This window comes from Uloborus diversus, chromosome 2 (genome assembly GCF_026930045.1).
Source record: "Uloborus diversus isolate 005 chromosome 2, Udiv.v.3.1, whole genome shotgun sequence".
In the NCBI taxonomy this organism is placed as follows: domain Eukaryota; kingdom Metazoa; phylum Arthropoda; class Arachnida; order Araneae; family Uloboridae; genus Uloborus; species Uloborus diversus.
Genome location: NC_072732.1, coordinates 81,043,970 through 81,066,383, shown reverse-complemented (window position 1 = coordinate 81,066,383; position 22,414 = coordinate 81,043,970). Strand labels below are relative to the sequence as shown.

Genomic DNA, 22,414 nt, shown 5'->3' with positions numbered 1-22,414 from the left:
TCAATGTTTTTTTTTCCATAATAACAGAAGTGTATGTTACAAGAGCCTAAAATGTCTAAAATATCACTACATAGAGAATATTTAAGCTTACTGGAGTTATTTTATTTATTAATTTATTTATTTTGAGCTCTATGCAGCTTATAATGAATAGAAAAATCAAACATTTAATTATATCTTTACTAATATTATAAAGAGAGAGGCTGGATTTTTGTGTGTTTATATGTTCGAGGTAATCTCCAGAACCAATGCACCTATTTGAAAAATTCTTTCACTACATGAAAGGTGCTTTCTTACTGAGTAACATAGGCTATAATTCGAAAAAATCCGATAAATAGTTCTTTTTTATTCAAATTAAGTCTCAAATTTCACGTAAATTGCCTAATATTGGCTCTTAAAAGGGTGAAAAATTACTTGCACATATTAATATTATATTTCGTTGAAAAGGGTAGAATTTTCTGCATTCCAAACATTTTATTTCAATGCTCTAACTTAATTACGGCGGGAGTAATTTGCGTTTTTAGCTCAAACATTTTTAGGCTTAGCTGAAATTTAGGCACTATTTTCTTCATTAAATCGATCAATAAAAAGTGAAGGAATTGTCCCTTTCTTTTTGACAGCATTGGAAAAAGCGAGATTTTTTACTCCAGATCTCTCTCGATCTTAGGTCGAAAAAATTAGCTTCTATCTTCAAAGGAAAAAAGTAACAAGCGTTTTTAAATCAATTTCGAAATATGTCATTTTGATTCAGGTTTTCAACCATTATGTTTTCGCGTTTCCATGGTTACGCTTTTTGAAAACATTGTTTATTTCCATCTTTCACATTTTCAATTCTTAAACTTATTTTATTTCATGTTTCCATGGTTATGCTTTTAAAATCCATCTTTCGCATTTTAAATATTTTAATATCTGTCGTCATTGTTTGGAAGGGTAATTTTGCATGGTGTTTTTTTTTTCTTTTATTTAAGTTACTCTTTAAGTTATTAAGTTATTCTTTTAATTAATTGTTGAATATATGTCACTTAACACAATTTTTGTTCTCAAGGTAGACCGGGCAAAGCCGGGCTTGCTCTTAATATGTAAAGATTTGAAAGCTACTGTTAATGTGATTTTATACCTTTTTGTTTGTTTGGCGAAACATTTATTATTGCTAAAGAAAAAACATCCGCTTCACTCTCAAAAGGGCTGGGTTCCGGTAGCGTGGTCACTAGGCACGTTAGGCACTGAGCAGTTCAGTCTAGGATTATTGTTTTAAGGCAACCGTTAATGTAATTCATTGTTTTGGTGATTTGTTTTGAAAGAAAAGAAGCTTTTGATTTGTTTTTACTCGAGTGAAATGTACGACATTTTCTTTTTTTCCCGACGATGATTTTTGAATGTTTCACGGGATGCTTTTTTTTCCCCCCGATGATTTTTCAATGTTCCACGGGGTGTTTTTTTTTCCCTAGACGGATGGATTATGATAGCGAGGTTGCTGGGCAAGTTCAACGATAAACAATAGAGCTGCAGAATTATTTTTACATTTGAAAGATATTATTTGATGTCTTTTTTTGTTTATTTGGCGAAATATTTTAAATTGCAGTAAAAACTGCTTCACTCGCTAAATAGAGTTTTAAAGCAACTGTAAATCTAATTTAATGATTTGACAAAAAGTTTTAAATTCCAAAGAAACTTAATTTTTTTTTTTTTGAAAAGGTGTGTACGCGTTATATACAAAGAAAAACGATCATTTCACATCAGAAGGGGAGGGGCCGTCAGTTTTTTATTCAACGGACTTCCATTAAATTTTTAGCATGGGCATCGCTGTGCGGGGTACTGCTAGTGTTAATATAATTTCATTGTTATAAGAAATTTTAACAAATGCTTTAAAATATATGAAACATTTTGTACATTTTTTTCCCCAAAAAACATAATGCAGTAATTTTTTACCTGTTGTTTTTTGTAAACAAATTGTGGCAATCAACAATTTCCAGGGATCATGGTAAAGGTCCTCTTGAATTAAATTAAATGGTGAACGGGGTGGAATCCATTTGCAATTTCCTTTGAAAAATCTTGGAGTTTTTAATGTGCATTTAGGCTTTCTGAAGAAGCGACTTATCTCTAAAAATAAGTTTGCAAATAAATTAATCTTAAAAGAAACAAAAAATTAACACTTATTTTAATTACCTTGAAGAGCACTATCAATGAGTCAAATTTCAAAGAAATCCAAAAATGTGATGAAAAAATTTTGGATCACTTGACATGGAATGACCCTTTTGGTATAAAGCTACATGGAATTAGCCTGTAATAAAGACATAAGAAATTTTGCAGGAAATTCATAGGTCCATCCTACAGTTCAGTCCGCTTCCAAATTCTCAATAATGAACATCATTGAAGGCTGTTGCAATTGTGAGTGAGTGTGTGTCCCCCCCCCCTCAATATTCAGAAGAGCGGGCACCAATTTTAACTTTTTGTTATTTAAAAAAAAAAAAGTAGAACATTTTGAAAGTGTTAAAAATAAAAAAAAAGAGTAAAAAATGAATAAAAATGAAAAAAATATTTTTTTGCATAAAAAAAGGAAAAATGCAATCTTAAATAATTATTTAGGCATGTCCGAGAACATGTATTATATTAAAATTACCCGAGTAAGGGTTGCCGAAGAGCATGTTTCAAACAGCTTTTTAAAAAGAAAAAAACATATTCAGTACATTATAGAAACCCTAGAATAACAGATTGATTTATTTCACGAAACTAAAACTGATATTGCCAAAAAAATGAACTTTTCTCACCTTATTTCATACGAATTTAAGTTTAAAATGGAAGAGGAGAGTCGACAGTTGTGAACTGTCCCGATTTTTGATTTCATATTTCATTTTTAGAAGTTAAGAAATCAGTAATGTTAAGTACCAGTATTACAGCCCAATTTTACAAAAAGGAAAAAAAAACAGTTTCAGGGGCCACACCCCTAACCCCTCCAATTTTTTTGGTTACTGGTACTTAACATTACTGATTTCATAACTTCTAAAAATGTGCCGCCTCTGATTCATAACGAATCTCAACTATTCATGACAAAAAGATCTTGAATATACATACTTTTAAATAAGAAGCATATACAGGTTGCTTAGTACAGAACTTCTGAGGTTGACATTTTTTATTACGTTTTTGCATGAAAGACATTTGAGATTTTGCTTGATGCATATCTGAAAGCTGTCAGATATTTTCAAATAAATAAGTAGAATAAAGTGAACCATAAATCAAATTACTTACGATCAAGTTTCTCTTTTTTACTCCCAAGTTTAGACTCCTTTTTGTGTGATTTATCAATGTTATTAGAAACTTCATCAGCATGACAGAAACGATTTTCTTCTTTTAAGCTACCAGAAATAATTCCTTGGATAAAAAAATACTGTTGTAACTAATATTCAGTAAAACGGTTTATTAAAATACACATAAATATCATAATACCCAGACAACCTTAATTTATTGTCCTAACAATACAACATTAATCAAGTTTACTTAAGAATTTGTAAGTAAAAACAAAAAGTGGAATAAAATCAAAACTTCTCTAAACTAGCTTTTATTTAAGTAAAACGAAATTACATGATGAGTATTAACCCCTTGAGGACCAGCTCATGGAAAGCGAAGCGCAGCTACGGGGACCGAACGTTCCGAAATGGAACGCCGCCATCGGCCTGAGCATTTACAGCAGTTAAGCCTAACTGAACAAAAATATTCATATAAAATCAGCATTTCAAAATAATGACTTGAAATTTTAAATTTGCTTAAACAATGTACTACTGATTACTAATTATTAATATAAAGACTATTACATTATTAGAAGGGAGTGAAATAAGTAGAATACTAAAACTTTAACTATGTGCACGAAGTTAAATAATATGTGCACAAAAACAAAGTTAGAGTTAGACATCGTGAGTGTGCAATCAAAGAAAAAGAAATGTAGCAAAAAAATATGTTCCTCATGTAATTTTAATTAAAACAACTTAGGTCAACGAATTTAAACTAGTTAAATTCCCACGCAACAAGTCTCAAATTTGCTTCATAATTCTCTCGAAAACGTTCCCTTTCATTCACTTCGCTAACCATTTTTATTGCAATGTTCCAGTCTCCAAATAAAAAAGAATAAATAAAGAAGAACAATATCAGAAAGGATTCAAAAATAATCATAAACTTCAGTGCCGATTGAAATCCTTCCTGTACTCTCATCGAACGGGGAATCCCAAAAGTCTGGAACACATACGCAAAAATATTTTAACCTTCCTCCCCTCCCCCATAATTTATTCAGCTAGATGTATATCTCTTTCAATTACTCGTAACAAAAAAAGAGAAGCAAGGATATAAACAAGAGCAATTGAGACCTCATAAATCGTATGCGCAGAGCAGTGATTCACTGTTGTTTACATTAAAAAAAAAACCATCCCATTGAGAGGTCCAAATAAGAAACTGAAGCGTGTACATGAAGGTCAAATACCATGTGACTCGAATATGATCAAAGTTATAGCCATTTAGCGCCATCTATTATCGTTTAAACATTCAATTCAATCGTTCCATTTCGAGAAAGCGTATATGTGACGCTGGGACGCCAGCGTCGATCAGAGCGCGTAGCGGATACGTGCCGCTGGGCTGATAAGAGAGGAATTGTTGTGTAGCGTCCGCGTGACGCTGGGTGCGAACGGGTTAAAAATGAATGATTTTTAAGCAGGATTACCTACACTGTCATGAGCAGGTAAAGCACAGTATCAGCAGAAATAAGTTTCTAAGATATTTGCAGAAACGTGTTCGATTGCATACATACAATAGGGAAATGTTGGGAGTTGATGTTTTTATCGTGCTTTATCTTCGACAAAAACCAAATAAGCAAGCTTATACAATAAAGCTCAGGTACAATACATGGCAAAAATATGTAAAAATAAAAAATTTGCAAAATTTTCGTCTTGCTTTACCTCTCTACAGCAGTATAAGTAGGCTAACCATATTTTTTGGGCTTTAAAAAAAGACACATTTGTGACCAATTTGTAGTAAAAAAATGACATAAACATGCATAAATACGAAAAATGGTCAGAAATATAAATTTTTTGTTGACTAAATTCACTGGATTGCACTTTATTACACACAGGGCCAGCTCCTCAGACAGAAGACCTATACTGCCACTGGCTGCAGGTTTTAAGTATCCTTTCTGTTGCAGGCAATACAAGGTGTGGCATGTCAGTCTCCAATATTTGGAGCAACAGCTGTGTCAGTTGTGGTGAGAGTAAGGAGGTGAAAGTGGTATAGTGATGGTTGGCAGTACATGTGACATTCTCAGTAGAAGCAATGGCACAGTACAGTGAAGATTGTCATGTGTTGGGGAAGAGTAATTCGTAAATATTCATAATGGTGATTTTTTAATTAATATCCAGGAAGAATTTTGCGTTCCGTTCCAATTTGGCCAGCAAGGTCCTGTTCCAGATAGAAAAATTTTGAGTATCAAAGAAACTTTAGAGTCGCGCGTACTGAACTGAAAAAAAAAAACCTTGCTGGCCTTAGATTGATACAATCATGAAAAATGTAGCACATGTAAAAGCATTCATCTAGGAATTTCCAAAGCATTTAGCATATAAACATGCACTTGCTCAGCAATTTTCTTATAGAAATTTAAGAAAAATCCTGTACCGTGATCTTCACAAGGTGAAGTTTTTCTAGCCAAACCGGATCATTTTGGTCAAATTAGAACCCAAAGCAAAATTCTTGTTGAATCAAAAAACCACCATTGTGACTCCTCCATGACACATGACGATCACTGCACCATGTTGTTGTTACTAGTGATGTTCCGGATATCCAAGAGAAAATAAAGATCTGTATCTGTTACTTTTTTGACGGATCTTAAACGGATCATTTCTATGCAAATTTTTTTAAATGTTTGAGTAAAAGACTTAAATTCCGTTTAAATTAGGTTTTATTTCCTATTTCAATTATAAGATGTCATTTCAGAAGCCAATTTGTACCCCCCCCCCTTGCAAAAATTAAAGGGAAATAAGTTTTAAAAGTGTGTATCAGTGCGTCTTTTTGTGACATTGTAGCTCCTAAACAGATGAACCAATTTTGATAGTTCATTTTTCGTTCAAAATGTGACGTGATCGAAAGTGTTCTTAGCTTGGCCTCCTTTTTGTAGAACTTTAATTACTGGAGGTATTAATTGAAAATCGACTTTTTAACGTTTTTCACAATTATGGTAGTAAAAATTTAGCCGTAAGTTAAAAATGTTGACCCTAATTGAAAGAATTAAGTTTTCTGCGTTTGATATTTATTTGAAACTTCCAATTTATATACAGTAGGAGCTATTATCTTGTTAAGTAAATTTTAAATGCAATTCTAAGCCCTTATATGAGTGAAGCTCAATGATTTAAGATTTTTACCTGCTGTCAGTTCATATTTGTTAACAAATGTGTGTTAACTCGCAAAATTTATCTTAATATGAGGTCGGCTCTCTGGAGATGTTTCGTTTTCTTTTTAATTTTTAATATAACATTATTTTTTGTTATTGATTTGGGGTTTCTGTTATTCTTCACTTTGGTTTTTCTCGGCATCCTTCAAAAAAAAAAAAAAAAAAAAAAGAAAAAGTGAGACTAAATTCTCTATCATAGTCTTGATTATACTTTTGCTGCAGTTGACATTTTTTGAAAAAACTGCCATTATTCTGACTGAAATACCTTCCGTAACAAATTTTACACTTGGATAGTTGAATTGGGTAAAAAAAAACAATTGAGGTCCGTATCCGTGGATCTTGACACTAATGATCCGGATCCGCAGATCTACTTTTTTAATGATCCGGCACATCACTAGTTGTCAGGGCCGTCCCAAGAGGGGGGGGGCAATCGCCCCGGGCGCCACGAAATGAGGGGGGCTGCAAGGTGCCCCACGTTTCAACGGAACACGACGACATTCACACAAAATGAGGGGCGCAGCAAGGCGCCCCTCATCATAGAAAATGCCCCGACTGCATAAAATTATGGGCGCCCCTTCATTTCATGTATCATAGATACACAGTCAAAAACACAAAATACAGAATCAATGATTCTTTTTTTTTCCTAGGGCACGAAAATATTCCTCTCTCTGCCTCCAAAACATTTCCATTCTATCATTGAAACAGATACAATTTCTGAGAATATAACTGTTTAGAACCAAACAAAAGGCACTTCTCCTTTGTTTAGTTCTCAACAAATTTGCTTGAATTCTGCCCTTGCGTGCAGTGACGAAACCCGAAAAAGTTTTAAGGGGGCACATTGAAAAAACAAAAAAATTTTTTTTTTGATCTGATAGGAAAAAAGGTCAAAAGGTGTCCAGTCAAAAGTTTGAAACTTCTAGTTTTGAAAATGCAATTTTAGCCTTAAAAACGCGACTATAGGTCATGTTTATTGACATTAAGGAGGGTGCTCAGAAACTGTTTTCGATCGATTATTTTTTAAAATAGATTGAAATCAATTCCTTCTCCCCCTGCAAGTTTTCGAAATTGAAGTTTCAAAAACGCAACTTTAGACGAACTTTGAATAGTTTATGGACGGGAGAATCTGGAACATTTCCCAGGAAAATTGTTTAAAATTATGGTTCGAAAACTTTAAGCCATGTTTTGCATTCAGGGGAAATTCAACTTAAATTTTTTTAAAATGTTGTTTAAAAAACCCATTTTTTGTGATATTAAAGAAAGGCGGCATGGGGACCCTTGCACGAATATTTTCTTAAACTTCAGTCTTAAAACGCAATTTGTAAGGCCATATTTTGTAACATTAGGGCCAGTGATTTTTCTAAATTAGAGCTCCAAAACGCAATTCTGAGCGATTTTCTATGTTGTTGAGTATTTGTGGGCTTCTCCCTAAAACTTACAAATATTTGATGCAAAAGAATAACATCTTTGTTTATAACACATATGAAAGTTAGTATTAAGTTAGTACAAGTAAAACCACAAAAGAACTCTTGAAAAGAATCATTGGATGAGTCCAGATCAAAATCTAATTTTGATGTAATTTACTTCAATAAATACTTTTTCTATTTATAATCAGCAACTTATTTGTGTTCTTAGTTTATAATATGAATAACCAACTCAGTTTTAATTGTTTGTTTTTTATCTAATGGGATAAGATTTTACTAGATAAATGTTTGGATTTTTAACATTTCCATTTTTCGAAAAGTTTTTGGGGCATTAATGTTTCAAATATTAGAAACATGTTCATTGCTTGTCTTTTAATTTGTATTATGCATTGCCTTCTGATTGTTCCGTTCATTAACATGTAAGAAATTAAAGTATGTATTATGCACTGATGTTATAGCTGACTTGATATTTCTGTGTGTATGAGGGGGGGGGGGCATGAAACTTTCGCTCTGGGCGCCGTTAGAGCTTCGGATGGCCCTGCTAGTTGTTACTACTGTACATGCCACATATACTGCTACCCTTCCACCAGGGGCGTGCTTAGAGTTTTAGCAGCCCTGTGTCAATAAATAACCATTTTGTTATTTATTTATTCTCTCCTAAAACATAACCCGCTGTAATGAGTCACCCAGCTGTATAAGTTAGTTCGAGATTTTTATAAGTACAGTTGACCCTCTGTTTAACGACGCTCTATTTAACGACTTTCTCTATTCAACGACGGCTTTTCAGGGTCCCAGATGGCCCACTATAGTGTTAAAAGCATTCTATTAAAGGACGATTTCTACTTAAGGACGATTTTTTGTGGCCCCTTGTAAGTCGTTAAACAGAGAGTCAACTGTAATTACAAATTTAACATGAAAAAATAGGACACAAAATATGGTTGCAAAGAAAATTTTTGGAATCCGAAAGAGATGTAATTGGTAAAACCAAGACTGGTATCCAAATTGCGTTGTTTTCAGCCCGGGGGGTATGAAATACGCAATTGAAATCTAACTTCAGAACAAAGTTCTGAAAAAGAATGAAAAATTCCGCCTTTTCACTTACTTTTACTACTAGCAAATATAGAAGAGTCATTCAATGTCAAGTGACCTACTGCTCCCTGCTCGACCATCCCCGATTTGGATGAAATTTTATACAGGATTAGAGATGCCTTTGAAACTAACATATGCAAATTTTCAGCATCCTAGATCCAAATCCTGAGGATCTAGGATATCCGAAAAATGTGATCTAAAATGGCGGATCAGCTTTTTGGGCCAAATAGCCAAGTTTAGACTAAGTTTACAAAAAATTTTATCACACTGGAAGCCTGAAATTTTTGGCACTTAAATACAATTGGTTGTTAATGCATTCAATTATTTTTGGAAATTTGAGCTCATTAGATTTTTTACAGCACGCATATAAGCTTGTGAAAAAGTGCTGAGGGGAAATTTTTTCCTGGATTTTAAATTGTCATAAAGTCTGAACAAAAATAATGCAAAGGCTCGTACTTCGTGATTACATTGTACAAATATTTGTTTTTAATGGGTTACAGTTTCAGAGCTTAAATATCTATTTTCTAAAAGATATCCAAAGTAGCTATCAAAACCGTTCAAGTGAAAAATAGCTTATTTTCAAAACGCATCTTCTTTTCGTTAATACCATGAGAAATAACAGAATTTTTTTCGTTCAAAATAAATATTTTCTTTCATGGTGTTCTTTCAAGTAACGATAGAAAAATGAGTTTGAAATTCTGCCTATTGTATCGAGTTGCCATGTTTAAGCTCAGATTATGGGAAATTTTATCACATTGGAAGTCTGAAATGTTAGTAGCTCAAAGTACTTTTGGACGTCAATACGTTCTAGTATTTTTATGAATTTGAGTTCATTAACTTTTGTGTAGCACGCATGCAAAGTCGCAAGAAAAACGCAGTGGAGAAACTTTTTCCTGGATTTTAGAATATCATAAATTCTGAACAAAAATTATTCAAACTTTGTATGTCTATTGTCAATATACATGCTTTTAATGGATTATAGTTGCAGTGCATAAATTCTGATTTCCCAAAACATATTGGCATCCAAAGTGGCTGTCAAAATCATTCAAATGAAAAATAGCCTCTTTTTAATGCGCTGCAGCTCAGGTTGGTCCCACTGCATCTTCTTTTTGTTGGTACCATTAGAAAGAACACATTTTTTTTCACACAGAAATATTTTATTCGCTTGTAATATTTTAGTGGCACTTTAACTTCAAAATATTTTAGCGGCCCTGTGCGGCCGCACAGTTTGCAACCCCCTAAGCACAGCCCTGTCTTCCACTACCACATCCCTGCCCTTCTCCAAATATATAAGGTTGACATCATAAACCCAGTATTTAAAAAAAAGGGGGAAAGCCAGCTCATGATGTTTACATATTAATATAAGGATGCATATATACATAAACAGAACGGCAAAATTATTATGACCACTTGCTATTCATACGCAGATCACCTACGTTTCTGTTGCTGAGGGTAAGAAATGATAAAAATATTAGAGCAAACTTGCCGACTTTGTTTGTTAAAATTATACATCTTAATCTTTAATTTAAAAATTCACCAATATTAGATTAGGGGTAACTAGGGGCCTTGAACATAAGGGAGGCTTGACCCACCCTTCAATTTTTGTATTTAAAAATATTTTAGCTGTTTCTCAATAGATAGCCGTCAAAGCTAGTGATGTGATCAGGCATCCATCTTAGTTTTATTCATCTAGCTATCAGGTCTGTGGAGATATTCAGAAAAGAGAGTTTTTCAACATTAAAAGTAAGAATTTTGAGCATAATTTGTCAGACCTTTTCAGCAAATGTAATTAATTTATATTTTTGCAAATGGGATTTTCTAAATACTATAATATTGACCTTTTATTATAACTATAAAGTTTGTTCCTTGAATTAGGCTTAACCTCACGATGTGCTTTTCTGTACAAAATGGGTAGGTGGGGAGGCTTGACTCACTCTATGTAAGGGAGGCTTGACCCACTGAGTAAAGGCTCCCTTACTTAAAGAGTTTAGGAATTCTAGAAATACTGTTTATCAAAAATAATTTATAATTACAATAGTTACTTTATGGGGATAATATATATAATTATTATATATTTTGTATGTTTACAATAAAACCAAGACATTGATTGTTGACAAATTTTAACTTATCAGTTATTGTTTACAATGGAATTTTTGTTGCAAAATTCATAATAAAAACTAAATTATGATCAATATCTGGTTTTTGAGGAAATTTTGCAAATTTATTTTCTGAAAAAGTTTTTCTGTTGTTATTTTTTTAATAAATATTCATTTTTTATGATTCTTTTTTTTTTTGTAATATCTTTAGAAATTCGAAATAAGTGCAATACTAACTATACAATATGTGTATATTTAGATATTTTTTCCCCTCCACTCAGGATGCCTTTTTTCATAAACCAAAAGGAAAAGCTCGTAAGAAGCACTCCACAGAAACTATGAAAGCAGCAGTTTCGAAGGTTGTAGTATTCGTAGCACAGCTGTAGATAATGATTTAGATCGAAAAACTCTAGAGATATGTAAAAAAATATGAATTAAGTGAAAATAAAGAAGACACGGATATGCAGCCCAATTACAAACAAATTTCCAAGGGTAAAGAAAGTAAAAAAAGAAATTATCACTACTAACACAGAGGAATCCAATATTGATACACCTTCTAGCTGCACTGAATAAGAAATAGAAGATTTTATAGTAAAAAATAATAAATTTGGTGTTGGCGACTTTGCTGTTGTAAAATGTACAACAAAAAGAGATTTGTGTTATTTTGTTGGGCGGGTTACACGAGTATTGGTACTAAATGATGAGTATGAAGTTAGCTTCTTACGACGATGTGAACAATCATTTAGTTTTATTTATCCTGAAAACAATGATTCATCTGTTGTATATTTTACAGATATGACTAAACTGCCATGTCCTATATCTTCTGGTTATACTGAAAGAGTAGTCATGAAAGTTCAATTTAATTTTGAGTTTTCCTAATTTATACCATTAAGATAATGTCCCATCTTGTACATTTTGATGTATGCACAAATTAAATAAAATATATTTAAAATAAATAGGAGGTAAGTCTGTTTACTTGATTCTATGGACAGTATTTTTTATTATTTTTTAAACATAATTGGTAAAATATTATAAATGTCATATTCTAAATATTAATATATACATGATCTTAAAAATAATTTCTGAACATTCAATTATCATGCTAAAACATGTATACTTAATATTTATATAATTAATAAAAGAATATTTTCTATTTCTCATTTTACAATTATATATCATTGCCCGGGTCAAGGCCTCCCATACCATGGGTCAAGCCTCCCTTAATAAGGGAGGCTTGACCCTCTAACCTAAATTTAAAAAAATTAATTTTATAAAAGAAAAAATGTATTATTTACATTATCGCAAATATATTCCTGTTGCCAATAGAATGTCCTTCAATATGTGCTATCAAATATTTAAATTTTCAAAATAAAATTTACAAAAATGTTTATCTGAAAAGGTGGTCAAGGCTCCCCAGGTTACCCTAGAGTTCAAATATTCACCAATTGTTTCTACCAAATAATTCTATTCAACTACAACATAACCTGTTTTTACCTGTTTCAAATCTTTCTTTACTTATGCTACTGTTGAAACTATCTTCAAGTAATTCAATATTTCCTTTCACAGCATAGCTGTTGGGATCATGTATTTTTTCCTGCATAGTAAATTTTGTACCATTATCAGATTCCAAATGATCAACAGTTGTCCTATTGAAGAAAGAATTTTAAGTAAGAAACAGAAAAAATTTTTAATAAGTCAGGGTTGCCACGGAAGTTCAAGAATGAAATTCTCTGACATTTCCAGGTTTTCCAGGTGGTTTTGAGAAAAATTCCAGGTTATCAATCTCCACCTTCATTTTGCAACATTAATATATACATCTCAAATTTTGACAAAACTTACCTCATTTTCAAACTTTACAAACAATGGCTACTAAATTTAATTTACTCAAGCTGAAATAATCAAAAATATGTACTAAGGGTGGTTCAATTTTTTTTCTCTCTCGGCTCGAGTCCAAGACACCCCTTATTTTTTTTTTAGACTTACTAATAGTATTGTGCTGTAAAAGTTTTAGCTTCTTGCTCAAATTTTAAGAGGGTGTTCAATGACCCCTCCATTTAAAATTAGCTCTAGCATAGAAAAAGTCAAATTTAGAAACATTTTATTTCCCCAGCTGTTTTTTTTTATGTAAGTAATTATTTTATTGCAATGAATATGCATATAACTCGTGTAGATTATAGTATGTAACATTGTTTTTTCAGTTCAATGAATTTTTTTAACCCCCTCCTCATACTTATGAAGTTTGAGGGAGGGGGTCGAGCATCCTCTTTCAGTTGGAATAGGAAGTTAAAATTCCTCCAGTATTTTACTATCCACAAGTCTAAAAACATTGAGTGGTGTCCTGTTTTCTAGGAGAAACATTTTTTTTTAAGTGTATTTTTGAACTACTCTAATGTACTAGCACAAGTGAAGCAAATCACTGTAATAAACAATTAATGTAAATGTAGCATATCTAATTTTCAATAGCGAGGAGCCACTGCCTTACATCAAGTGAAAGAACTGCAGAATTAGCAATTGTGACATCTGTATCACAAAAATAAAGTTAATTGCTAAAATTATCTGAACTAAAACTTATGAAACCTAAACTTTTTCAATTATTGCTTTCTACACCTCCAATCCATTGAACTCAAAGCACTTTTAGACTTTGGCCTGTAAAAAAATCATGCACCTTTTAGCTTCACATATTTCTCCTGTTTGTTGCTCATAAAACAGGGGTGCTCCCCCCCAAGTTCCAATAGCACAACCCCCCCCCCCCAATATTTCTGAACGCCTTAGCGCTTTTTTTATTTTTAAGCCTCTTTTTTTATTTTTTTTACCTATTTATTTTTAATTATTGTTTTGAAAAAAAAGTGTGCTCGCTCCCCAATAAAATACACACACACAGATGAAAATAATAAAGTAAAATAATATGAGTAAATAATTTGAATAAAAATAAAGTAAAATAAATAATTAAAAAATCCCCCCCCCCCAAAAAAAAAAATTTTGATGGCGCACCTTGCGCCATAATCACTCCTGTGGGCACCCTGTCATAAAGTTAAAGTTTGAGCATTGATCAGAAACTTCTCTGATGTGCAGATTTTTTTTTAATCGGATTACTTTTATTTAGAAAGAAAGAAGCGCATTGGAAGTCTTAAAAGATCACTACCAAAATACTAAAAGATTAGCGATACTTCTGTAAAAAAGAAACTTTCTAAGTTTAAAATTGTCTCATGAACTAAATTTACAGAACAAAATTGTTTAGAATAATACGATTTCATTAATTAATTTAAAGAAATAATATAAAATATGAAAAGATGATTGCAGCTCATTAAAAACTTCAGTCGGGCACTCCCAGACAAAACAACGTGCTGTGCATCATAACAACTTCAGAACTGCTGACATAAACAAGCAGCACTTAAACAGAGCGAACAGAGCCCGCTCAAACGAGGAAGAAAAGAAGTACCTTCTGCTCATGTCCGCCGCTGACTGCTATGGTGCACGCTGACTGCTATGGTGCACGCCGACTGCTATGGCCACATGCCAATGGCAGAGTTGTTGATAAAAAGAACTGCAGGGGGAAGAAGAAAGAGGGGAATGACAAAACGACGAATGGGAAGGGAATGGCGGCGAAAAAAACAAGGCAGAAAGGTTTTTTTGGACGTCATAGACCGCAGGCCGCGCTAAGAACGATCGGAAATATGCAATTTTTCATTTTCCCTGACATTTCCCTGATTTTCGGCCATTTTCATTTTCCCTGACAATTCCAGGTTTTCCCGGTGCGTGGCAACCCTGTAAGTTTTTCGGACCACTGGTGCAGTTAATATAATGTTCTTTATGTCAGCTGAAGCATATTACCTTTTACGTGATAAAAGTTACAGAACAATTCGTCTCTCTTATTTTTCAAGATATTTTTTTAAACCTGACTTTTTGAAAGTGATGCAATTTTTTTGGCCTACTATATTCTGATAACACACTTAACATTATAATATTCAAAAGTCTTTTAATACCTATGACAGGGTCCACTGTTATTGCATAACACCAATGGTTCAGATGAGGTTTTGAAGTTAAAATCAGTAATCTGATACTGTGACTTAGTTTCTTCTAAATACTTCTGTAGGCTTCTTTTTGAGCGAAAAACTTCATCTTGGGGCCTAATAGAAATTTTCATTTGAATTTTGAAATTTCAACAACACATTTGAATCGATTATTTTAGAAAGGACATAAGTCCAATGGATTTCTGTAGGGTTGACGCCCTTTCTGAAATAATAGATTCATTTAAGAATTACTTTCACACATTACAGCTATAGCATTGCTTTTTAACAGAATGAAAACAAAAGCAAATATACTCAAGCCCTTACTTAATGACATCATCAGCTTCAAATAATATTTCGGGATTCTAAAGAGCTTGGCTAACATTTTCCCTTTTTGTATTATCTATCAACAATAAAACTTTTTGTTGTCTTTAATGTATTGAATGTACTAATTTCTGCAAGAGAGCAAAGTTAGACAATTTCTTGTACCACCTTTAATTTTTTAATATGTTAATTATTTTGCACATGAAGTATTTTACTGCATGATATTTTTTAGCCTTCTTTCATCTGTTGAACTGCAATAGCTTCTACCGAGCTAAAAAGTCAAACTTTTAATGCTACCATCCAGGGTTTGCCAATATATATCAGTCGATATATATCATATGTATCACGATTATAATATAAAATTAGCACTGACCAGATGAGTGACCTAAGCAATGGTTCGGTTCAACTCGAAGATTGAAGGCAAAGCATGATAATTTCAGTAAGTTACTGCCCTATAACCAGGGCTAAGGCAGAAATACAGTCGACTCCCGCTACAAGGAGATTCGACTTACACGAAATGTCTACAACGCGATTTTTTCACCAGTAAACAGTTTTTGTCCGACCTTTCATGCAACATGAATATTTTCAGAAGGTAATCGTCGTGTGAAAGTATCGTCTGTATTATTGGCTAAAGAATATTTTTTTCGTGAGTGGACCTTAATTCTTTTAGCATCATTGACAACGGAAGTTCCCACACCACACTAATCTGAACATAGCTTTGTTTGTGTACACAACAAAGGATAACTACACTGCATTTATCATATTTTTTTAATTCTAAATGCGAAAGTGGATAAAAATATAACATACCTAAGAGCGCTGTTTCATCTAAAGTTTGTGAAGATAGAAAGAAAAAGAGAAAGTTGTTGATAATAAAGAAAAGGTAAACATTCTCAATGTGCTTAAACAACTAAAAATAGTGTGGACGTTAGCAAGACAATTAGGTGTAAGTGAATCTTCCATAAAATTTACAGATAAAAGTTTAACGAGTAGTGTCTAAGCAAAATGCAATAATTATGAAAATGAAACTGCTTTTGTATTGAGAATTAAAGAAACCAGGAAGAGAGGTGTTTCCATAGGTGGAAACACTATAAAAGAACTAGCGAAGCAATTGTATTTAAAAATATATTAGAATAACGATTTGATCACACAACATAAATAATCAACATCTCCATTTTTTAAAGTAAAAAAATCATTACTGGATCTAATGTACAGTATTATTATAGTACATCATTTTACTACTAAACCTTACTGTACATGCCATACTGGTTTATAATATGTCTCTCTTTCTCGTTGATAACCAATCTTGTGCATTCAGGCCCGTGTCCAGATTTTCATAAAGGGAAGGGTTTTAATCTTACCAGTAGGGGGGGGGAGAATTCAACCCCCTTACAGCTTTTAGTTTTACGACAAATTGCCGATCCCAGTATGACGTTTATTCACATGTAAGGACTTCTGTATTCTTGAAGAAATACCCTCTAGCTGTACAAGTTACCAAAGTGTTCCTTCTTTTCACAGATTCGTTTTAATCAAACTTTGCTTGCTTCTTTTTAATTACATTTTTTTACTATGTAGTATATTGCAATGAGTATTAAAAACTCTTCATAAATTCTTTTATAATGTAGAATATATATCAGGTTGTTATGTTCTGAAATAATGCTTAATAAACTAAACAAGAAAGAGCTCTTTGCAGATGCAAATTACATAGCCAAGCACAATCACTAATGCATCTTCATAGATGTAACATATGGGCAGTTCTCAAAAGGTGGGAACAAACACAGACCTCAACTTTGAAGCTTCAACACCAAATAACTTTCATTTTAATTAACTCAAAAATTTTTGAGTTAAACTATAATACTGTATAGAGACAAGAATTGACATAAATTATAGAAAAAATGCTCTTCAAATGCCCTTAAAAAATATTTTCTTTGCTAAAAGGCACAATTTTGGACATACCAAAACGTTAACTGAGCAAATGTACCATTAAAAAATTTTTTTTTTAATTATTTCCATACGTTTCAAAAAAAAATTAAAGGTATGAATCTTACACTGAATAACTTTTTGTTAATATTTTACACAGATAACAAAAGTAAAGATAGATTATTTACTTTGTAAACGATTTAAAAAAAACGTAACTTTGAAATTTGATGTATGTCCAAAAGTTGCGATCTTTAAAATGCTATTATTTGAGAACTAAGTATAGGATGTTTTCGTTTTAAAGGTATTTATCGATCCTCAGAATCAATTTTTAATTGTTTAAAAGTGTTTTCATAAGCTTTTATGCAGTATCTTAGAAGAAAAATGATTTTTCTTAAACATACATGTGAGATGTCCAAATGGCGTTACGATCTTGACGCCGATAATTCTGTCCGTTTATTTATAATTTTTTTATAATCCACTGTATTCTAACATCAATAAAAAAGACTATTATGATGTTATCTTCTTTAATCCATAGGTATTTTGCATAATTAATACGTTACACATTGAACAATACATAAATTACAGTAGAAACATGGCTGTTTATGATCGAACGAAAGCCATTTTGCGCGAAAATCGCCAAGCAAACCTCTGTTGGCGACAACACAGTATACGATAAGCTAAAGGTTACCAGAGGGGGATTCCAGTTTGACAAATGTAGTTAATCGTCAGCTGCACCAGTTTTGGCGACTTTATCACCTGCACTAGCAAATTTTTTTTCCCCGCCGCTTTTATTATTTTAGAATTTTTTTTTCTCTTCTTTCTTTTGGAAACATAATTTAACTATCTCCAAATAGAAATACGAATTTCTTTTTTCAATAATTTTTTTTAGACATCGTTTTAATTCTTATGACATTAGAAAATATATTCATTATTAAAACTGATGTCACTTTTTACATTCTTTCTTAAAGCATATTTTGTTTATTTTTCCTTTAAAAATATATATGTCGTATTTATTTGTTTCTATTTTTATTCCTTATTTGTCCCAATAAATCAAACTACAAGTTTGTATAATTATTTCCAAGAAGCTTTTTTCTACCTTTCATCAACTTCTTCAAAATCATTCCAAAACTTTATTATATGTAAAGAGCAGTATGTATAGCCATTTAAGTACTTCATTAATATCCTCTTTATCATTAAATTGCAAAATTCAAAAGGTAGTAAATAAAATTTCCATTGGAAAAGTTAAAAATCAGATTATCAGTTGTCAAAAATGGTGAAACTTACATTATGATGATGTCCAAAATCCGTTACCTACAGGACAACAATGTCCAAAATCTGTTACCTACAGATTGCTGATTTAATTTGCTAATTAACAATTTTTACAAATACCTGCTGTCTTTTCATGTTCATATATTGTGTTCTAGGTATGCATACTATAGAATAAAAGCAAAATTGATATCAAATTCGAAAATTTTTGAAATTGCTCAAAGTTAACTTTTTTGTTCCCACCTTTTGAGAACTGCCCATATGCCAAATTCACCATAAGCTCCTTACAATAAGCAATATTCTTTCTTTGCATTGGTAGATCATTCAGCGGTTCGTCCGCCATACTTTTTCCGAAATATTACATCAGTTTGTAAGGCTTTAGCAGTTATAAATCGCAAAAAACTTCAGAGAGAAAATTAAAATAAAATAAAAACGCTGAATGCAAACTTTCTCATTAAAGTAAATTTAAGTCAAATAAACATTTTCTTCATTTTGCTTATTCTTTCCCCAAGGGAGGGGTTTAACCCCTAAAACCCTCCCCTTGGACACGGCGCTGTGTGCATTGTAACAGTACTTTAAGTTGATTAAAACAGCTTTCTTAAAAATACAAATAAAAATTCAGTTCTTTGTGAAAGAAACGATAATGTATAATTAAGTAATGGTTTTAAAAAGTTTCAGGTGGTGTTAACAAATGACTAAAATAATTAGATATGTATATAAAAAAATTACACATACCCTTTTCCACAATGCGAAATTTCGACTTATGTGAGGGGTCTTGAAATGCATACCTCACGTAAGTCGGGATTCAACTGTTAGATGAAATACACCGCCAGCTCAATCACTTCCTATACCGCGCTGATGAGTGCTAATAAGCACGAAACTGCCGTCCTCGGCTGGAATTACTAAGCTGGCGGTGTCTTTCATGTATTTCTGCCTTAGCCCTGGCTATACGGCAGTAACTTACTGAAAGATGCAGATTTTAGGAAATTAACATGATCAATCTCCCAAGTCATATGATGAAAGAAAATGGCAATGTTTAGTCTCAAAAATCTTCTATCTACGCTAATATGCAAAACATTTTTTTCAAATTACAATTGATTAACTACTTTCATATTCATTTCTAAAAAATAAAATTTGAATTTGCAATTCAAACAAGTGTTAAGAGGAGAATTATAATTACCCATAAAAGTAAACATCTTGTTTACCAGCTGTTTTTCCACATTTTCGTATTTTAATTTCTCGTCTCCATCCATCAGGAGCAACTTGACTTGCAAGTTCCATATTTACCATTTTGCTTCTTACAAAACTTACCTTCAGAGAGAAAAATAATGTAGCTTCCTGTAAAGTAAAAGACTAAATACTGTTATGAGTTGAGTTCAATTATTTTTTTAAGAAATATTTTTAACATTAATTTGCATTAGTTTAATCTTGTTCGTTCTTCGTCAAAACAGTTACACGAAAAATTGAGTCTAATGAATCCGTTTTCAATAATAACATGCACATGTCTGAGTGACAAAGGAAGAGGAGGAAAAAATAGGTAGACATCTTTCTGTTCAGAAATACTGGTAAAGGAACCAAGCCAACAAATTACATCTTTGTTGTTGTTTTGGGAGGAAGGCAAAATGTTTTAATGCAGTAGAAATTTCTTTAAACCAACTTTTCTTGCAAGGAAGAAAAGTTTTTCAGTTTTAATCATACCTTTGATACATTGAAGGAGAGAGGAAATTTGAAACGTCGGTGAAACTCGGAATAAACCTCACAACTACTTCAATAAGAAAATTTGCTTAAGCAGCACTTCTCTTGGTTCCAATCAAATGTTATTGCACTTAACATGATCAAAGTTTTTCGAAATGTTTCACAACTAATTAATTCTTGGGTGAAACCTGCCTTACAGCAATATCAATAATAAAAAAAAGACTGCTTGAAATTTCTTTACGTAATTTAAAAGTTTTTTCTTGATTAGTACAATAGCAGTTTACAAAATGTTAAATCCGAAAATACAGAAGAGCACGAGAGAATTTGTTTTGAAAAAGAAGTGTCTATTGCGCCGTTAAAGCACAAAAAGGGTCAATAGTATTAATATCTATTAAACCGGCCTAGTAACGAATTAAGTGAGGTGAGGATATTGTTACATCCCAAGCAGTAGAGCAGTGAGCATCCTTCTGGTGACATTTAATTTCTACTGACGTATTTCCGGCAAATCTGGAGCATAGACTAATAATAAGAGTAGACCGAGCTTTCTCATTCTTACTGATAAAGAAAATTGGTTCATAGATGTACCATGTGACTAGTGGAAGGGCTTGGCAAAGACTTTGGCAGCATGGTTGCTAGATGGCAGCATTATCTATAGTTTGGCACTCGACATGTAATTAAGGACAATGTGTTTTCATTAAAAAAAAACTTCCAGGTGCAGAGATTGAACTGTTTTTCTTTTAGTTATGCATTATTTTGACATTAGTAATAGTTTTTGATCAGTTTTCGGTAACTTTTATTTCATTTGGAGCTGTCAGCGTTGGCGTGAACGAAATGGCGTAAACGTTTTGCGTTAACGCAAAAATGTACTAATCGGTATCTTAAATTGAAACTGTAGGTAAAAATCTTACCGTTTGCTGATTCTTCTTGGTCGCTTGCATCTTTTATTGCTTAGAGAGTTATTGAAATTGACTAAAGAAAATGCACAATACTATCTAAACGAAAAACTCACTATATTAACAAAATATTTACAACTTAGAATAACAAATTTACAAATCGGACTCCATAAAAGATCATTCTTCCGTGATCCATCAATTCTATTTATTTTATTTCGCGCTGGCGTTGATCGTCTGCTACGATTAACGCCAGCTGTTGCTAGGATATCCACCAGTCACATGGTTTGGTTTATGAGCAGCAAAAGGGTTGCCATAGCTCGGTCTACTCTTATTATTAGTCTATGATCTGGAGCTCAATTCTGAATGGTGTATGGCAGAAGGGGCAGAAGTGAGAATCCAAAACGTCATGCAGCTTGTTCATGAAAGGCGTGGTTTCTATTCCATAGCGCTAATATGCTGAGCGCATGTTTTCTATCGAGTGGATTGAGCTACCTGCCTGCTCAATAGCCACACTCAAGAGTGAAACCGCATCGGTGAAACATAAACAAATAATGGGCTATGGCGACAAAGTGTTTGTTTTTGCAAAAAGTGTCTAATAGTTTGTTTTGAAAATGGAGTCTGAACTAAAACTTAATTCGGCTTTTGATTTTCACTCTGCTTTTGAATATAGTTCAAGTATTGAAAATAAGAATAAATTCAATAAAAGGTTGTATGCATCTGCGTTTTCTTATCGTTCAGTTTATGTGACTTCTGACGTTGAAAAAGGTAAAAATTGAAATTTCTAAACTACGTTTTGTTATAGTAATTTTTTTCAGCTTCAACTGTGTTTAGTACTATTATTTTTCCTTCCTAGATATAAGATAAGCGCTCAGACCTGGGTCATTCCTTGTCAAATCAACGCACTGATTTTACCTCACCCTCTCAAATTTCTCAATTCAATTTTCTCAAAAAGCACCGCCTCAATTTCCTTCAAATTTTTTTGAAAAATGTATATACATTACTGAAATGGCTGTAAAAGTTTCAAGGCGGGATTACAATGGGTTTATGCTGAAATATTTCATTGGAATATAGCATTGTTGGATCTAACACACAATCATCACATAATACAGCCATGTTTTAAGTTGAGAAAGACATTTATCCAAGGCATGAAATTAATTCTATTTGAGTTGTATAGTATCAAGTAACTGATTGCAAGAGTTATTTCTTGTTTGGAGTTCTGTGTGATTGTGTGTGTGGGGTGGGGGGGGGGGGGGGGATTTTATTTAATATTATTTTTCTGAAATTTAGA

The 22,414-nt window shown here is 32.5% G+C and overlaps 2 protein-coding genes across 4 annotated transcripts in view; one reads left to right on the top strand and one right to left on the bottom strand.

Annotated features, from left to right (window-relative positions):
• Positions 1-20,572, bottom strand: part of LOC129217134 (methyl-CpG-binding domain protein 4-like) — a 35,944-nt gene extending 15,372 nt beyond the window's left edge. The window contains exons 1-6 of one of the 3 annotated variants that reach the window (XM_054851392.1): positions 20,237-20,572; positions 19,719-19,891; positions 15,008-15,151; positions 12,519-12,670; positions 3,244-3,366; positions 1,927-2,097 (exon numbers count right to left, since the gene is read on the bottom strand). In XM_054851392.1, coding sequence (XP_054707367.1) covers positions 1,927-2,097; positions 3,244-3,366; positions 12,519-12,670; positions 15,008-15,151; positions 19,719-19,828 — 700 coding nt within the window. In that variant the 5' untranslated portion in view covers positions 19,829-19,891; positions 20,237-20,572. The remainder of the gene's footprint in view (positions 1-1,926; positions 2,098-3,243; positions 3,367-12,518; positions 12,671-15,007; positions 15,152-19,718; positions 19,892-20,236) is intronic. The other 2 variants (XM_054851391.1, XM_054851393.1) reach the window with 2 other exon arrangements.
• Positions 20,573-21,659: 1,087 nt separating this feature from the next.
• LOC129217133 (stomatin-like protein 1) overlaps positions 21,660-22,414 on the top strand; it is a 50,799-nt gene continuing 50,044 nt past the window's right edge. Inside the window, exon 1 of the mRNA XM_054851390.1 lies at positions 21,660-21,891. Coding sequence (XP_054707365.1) covers positions 21,738-21,891 — 154 coding nt within the window. The 5' untranslated portion in view covers positions 21,660-21,737. The remainder of the gene's footprint in view (positions 21,892-22,414) is intronic.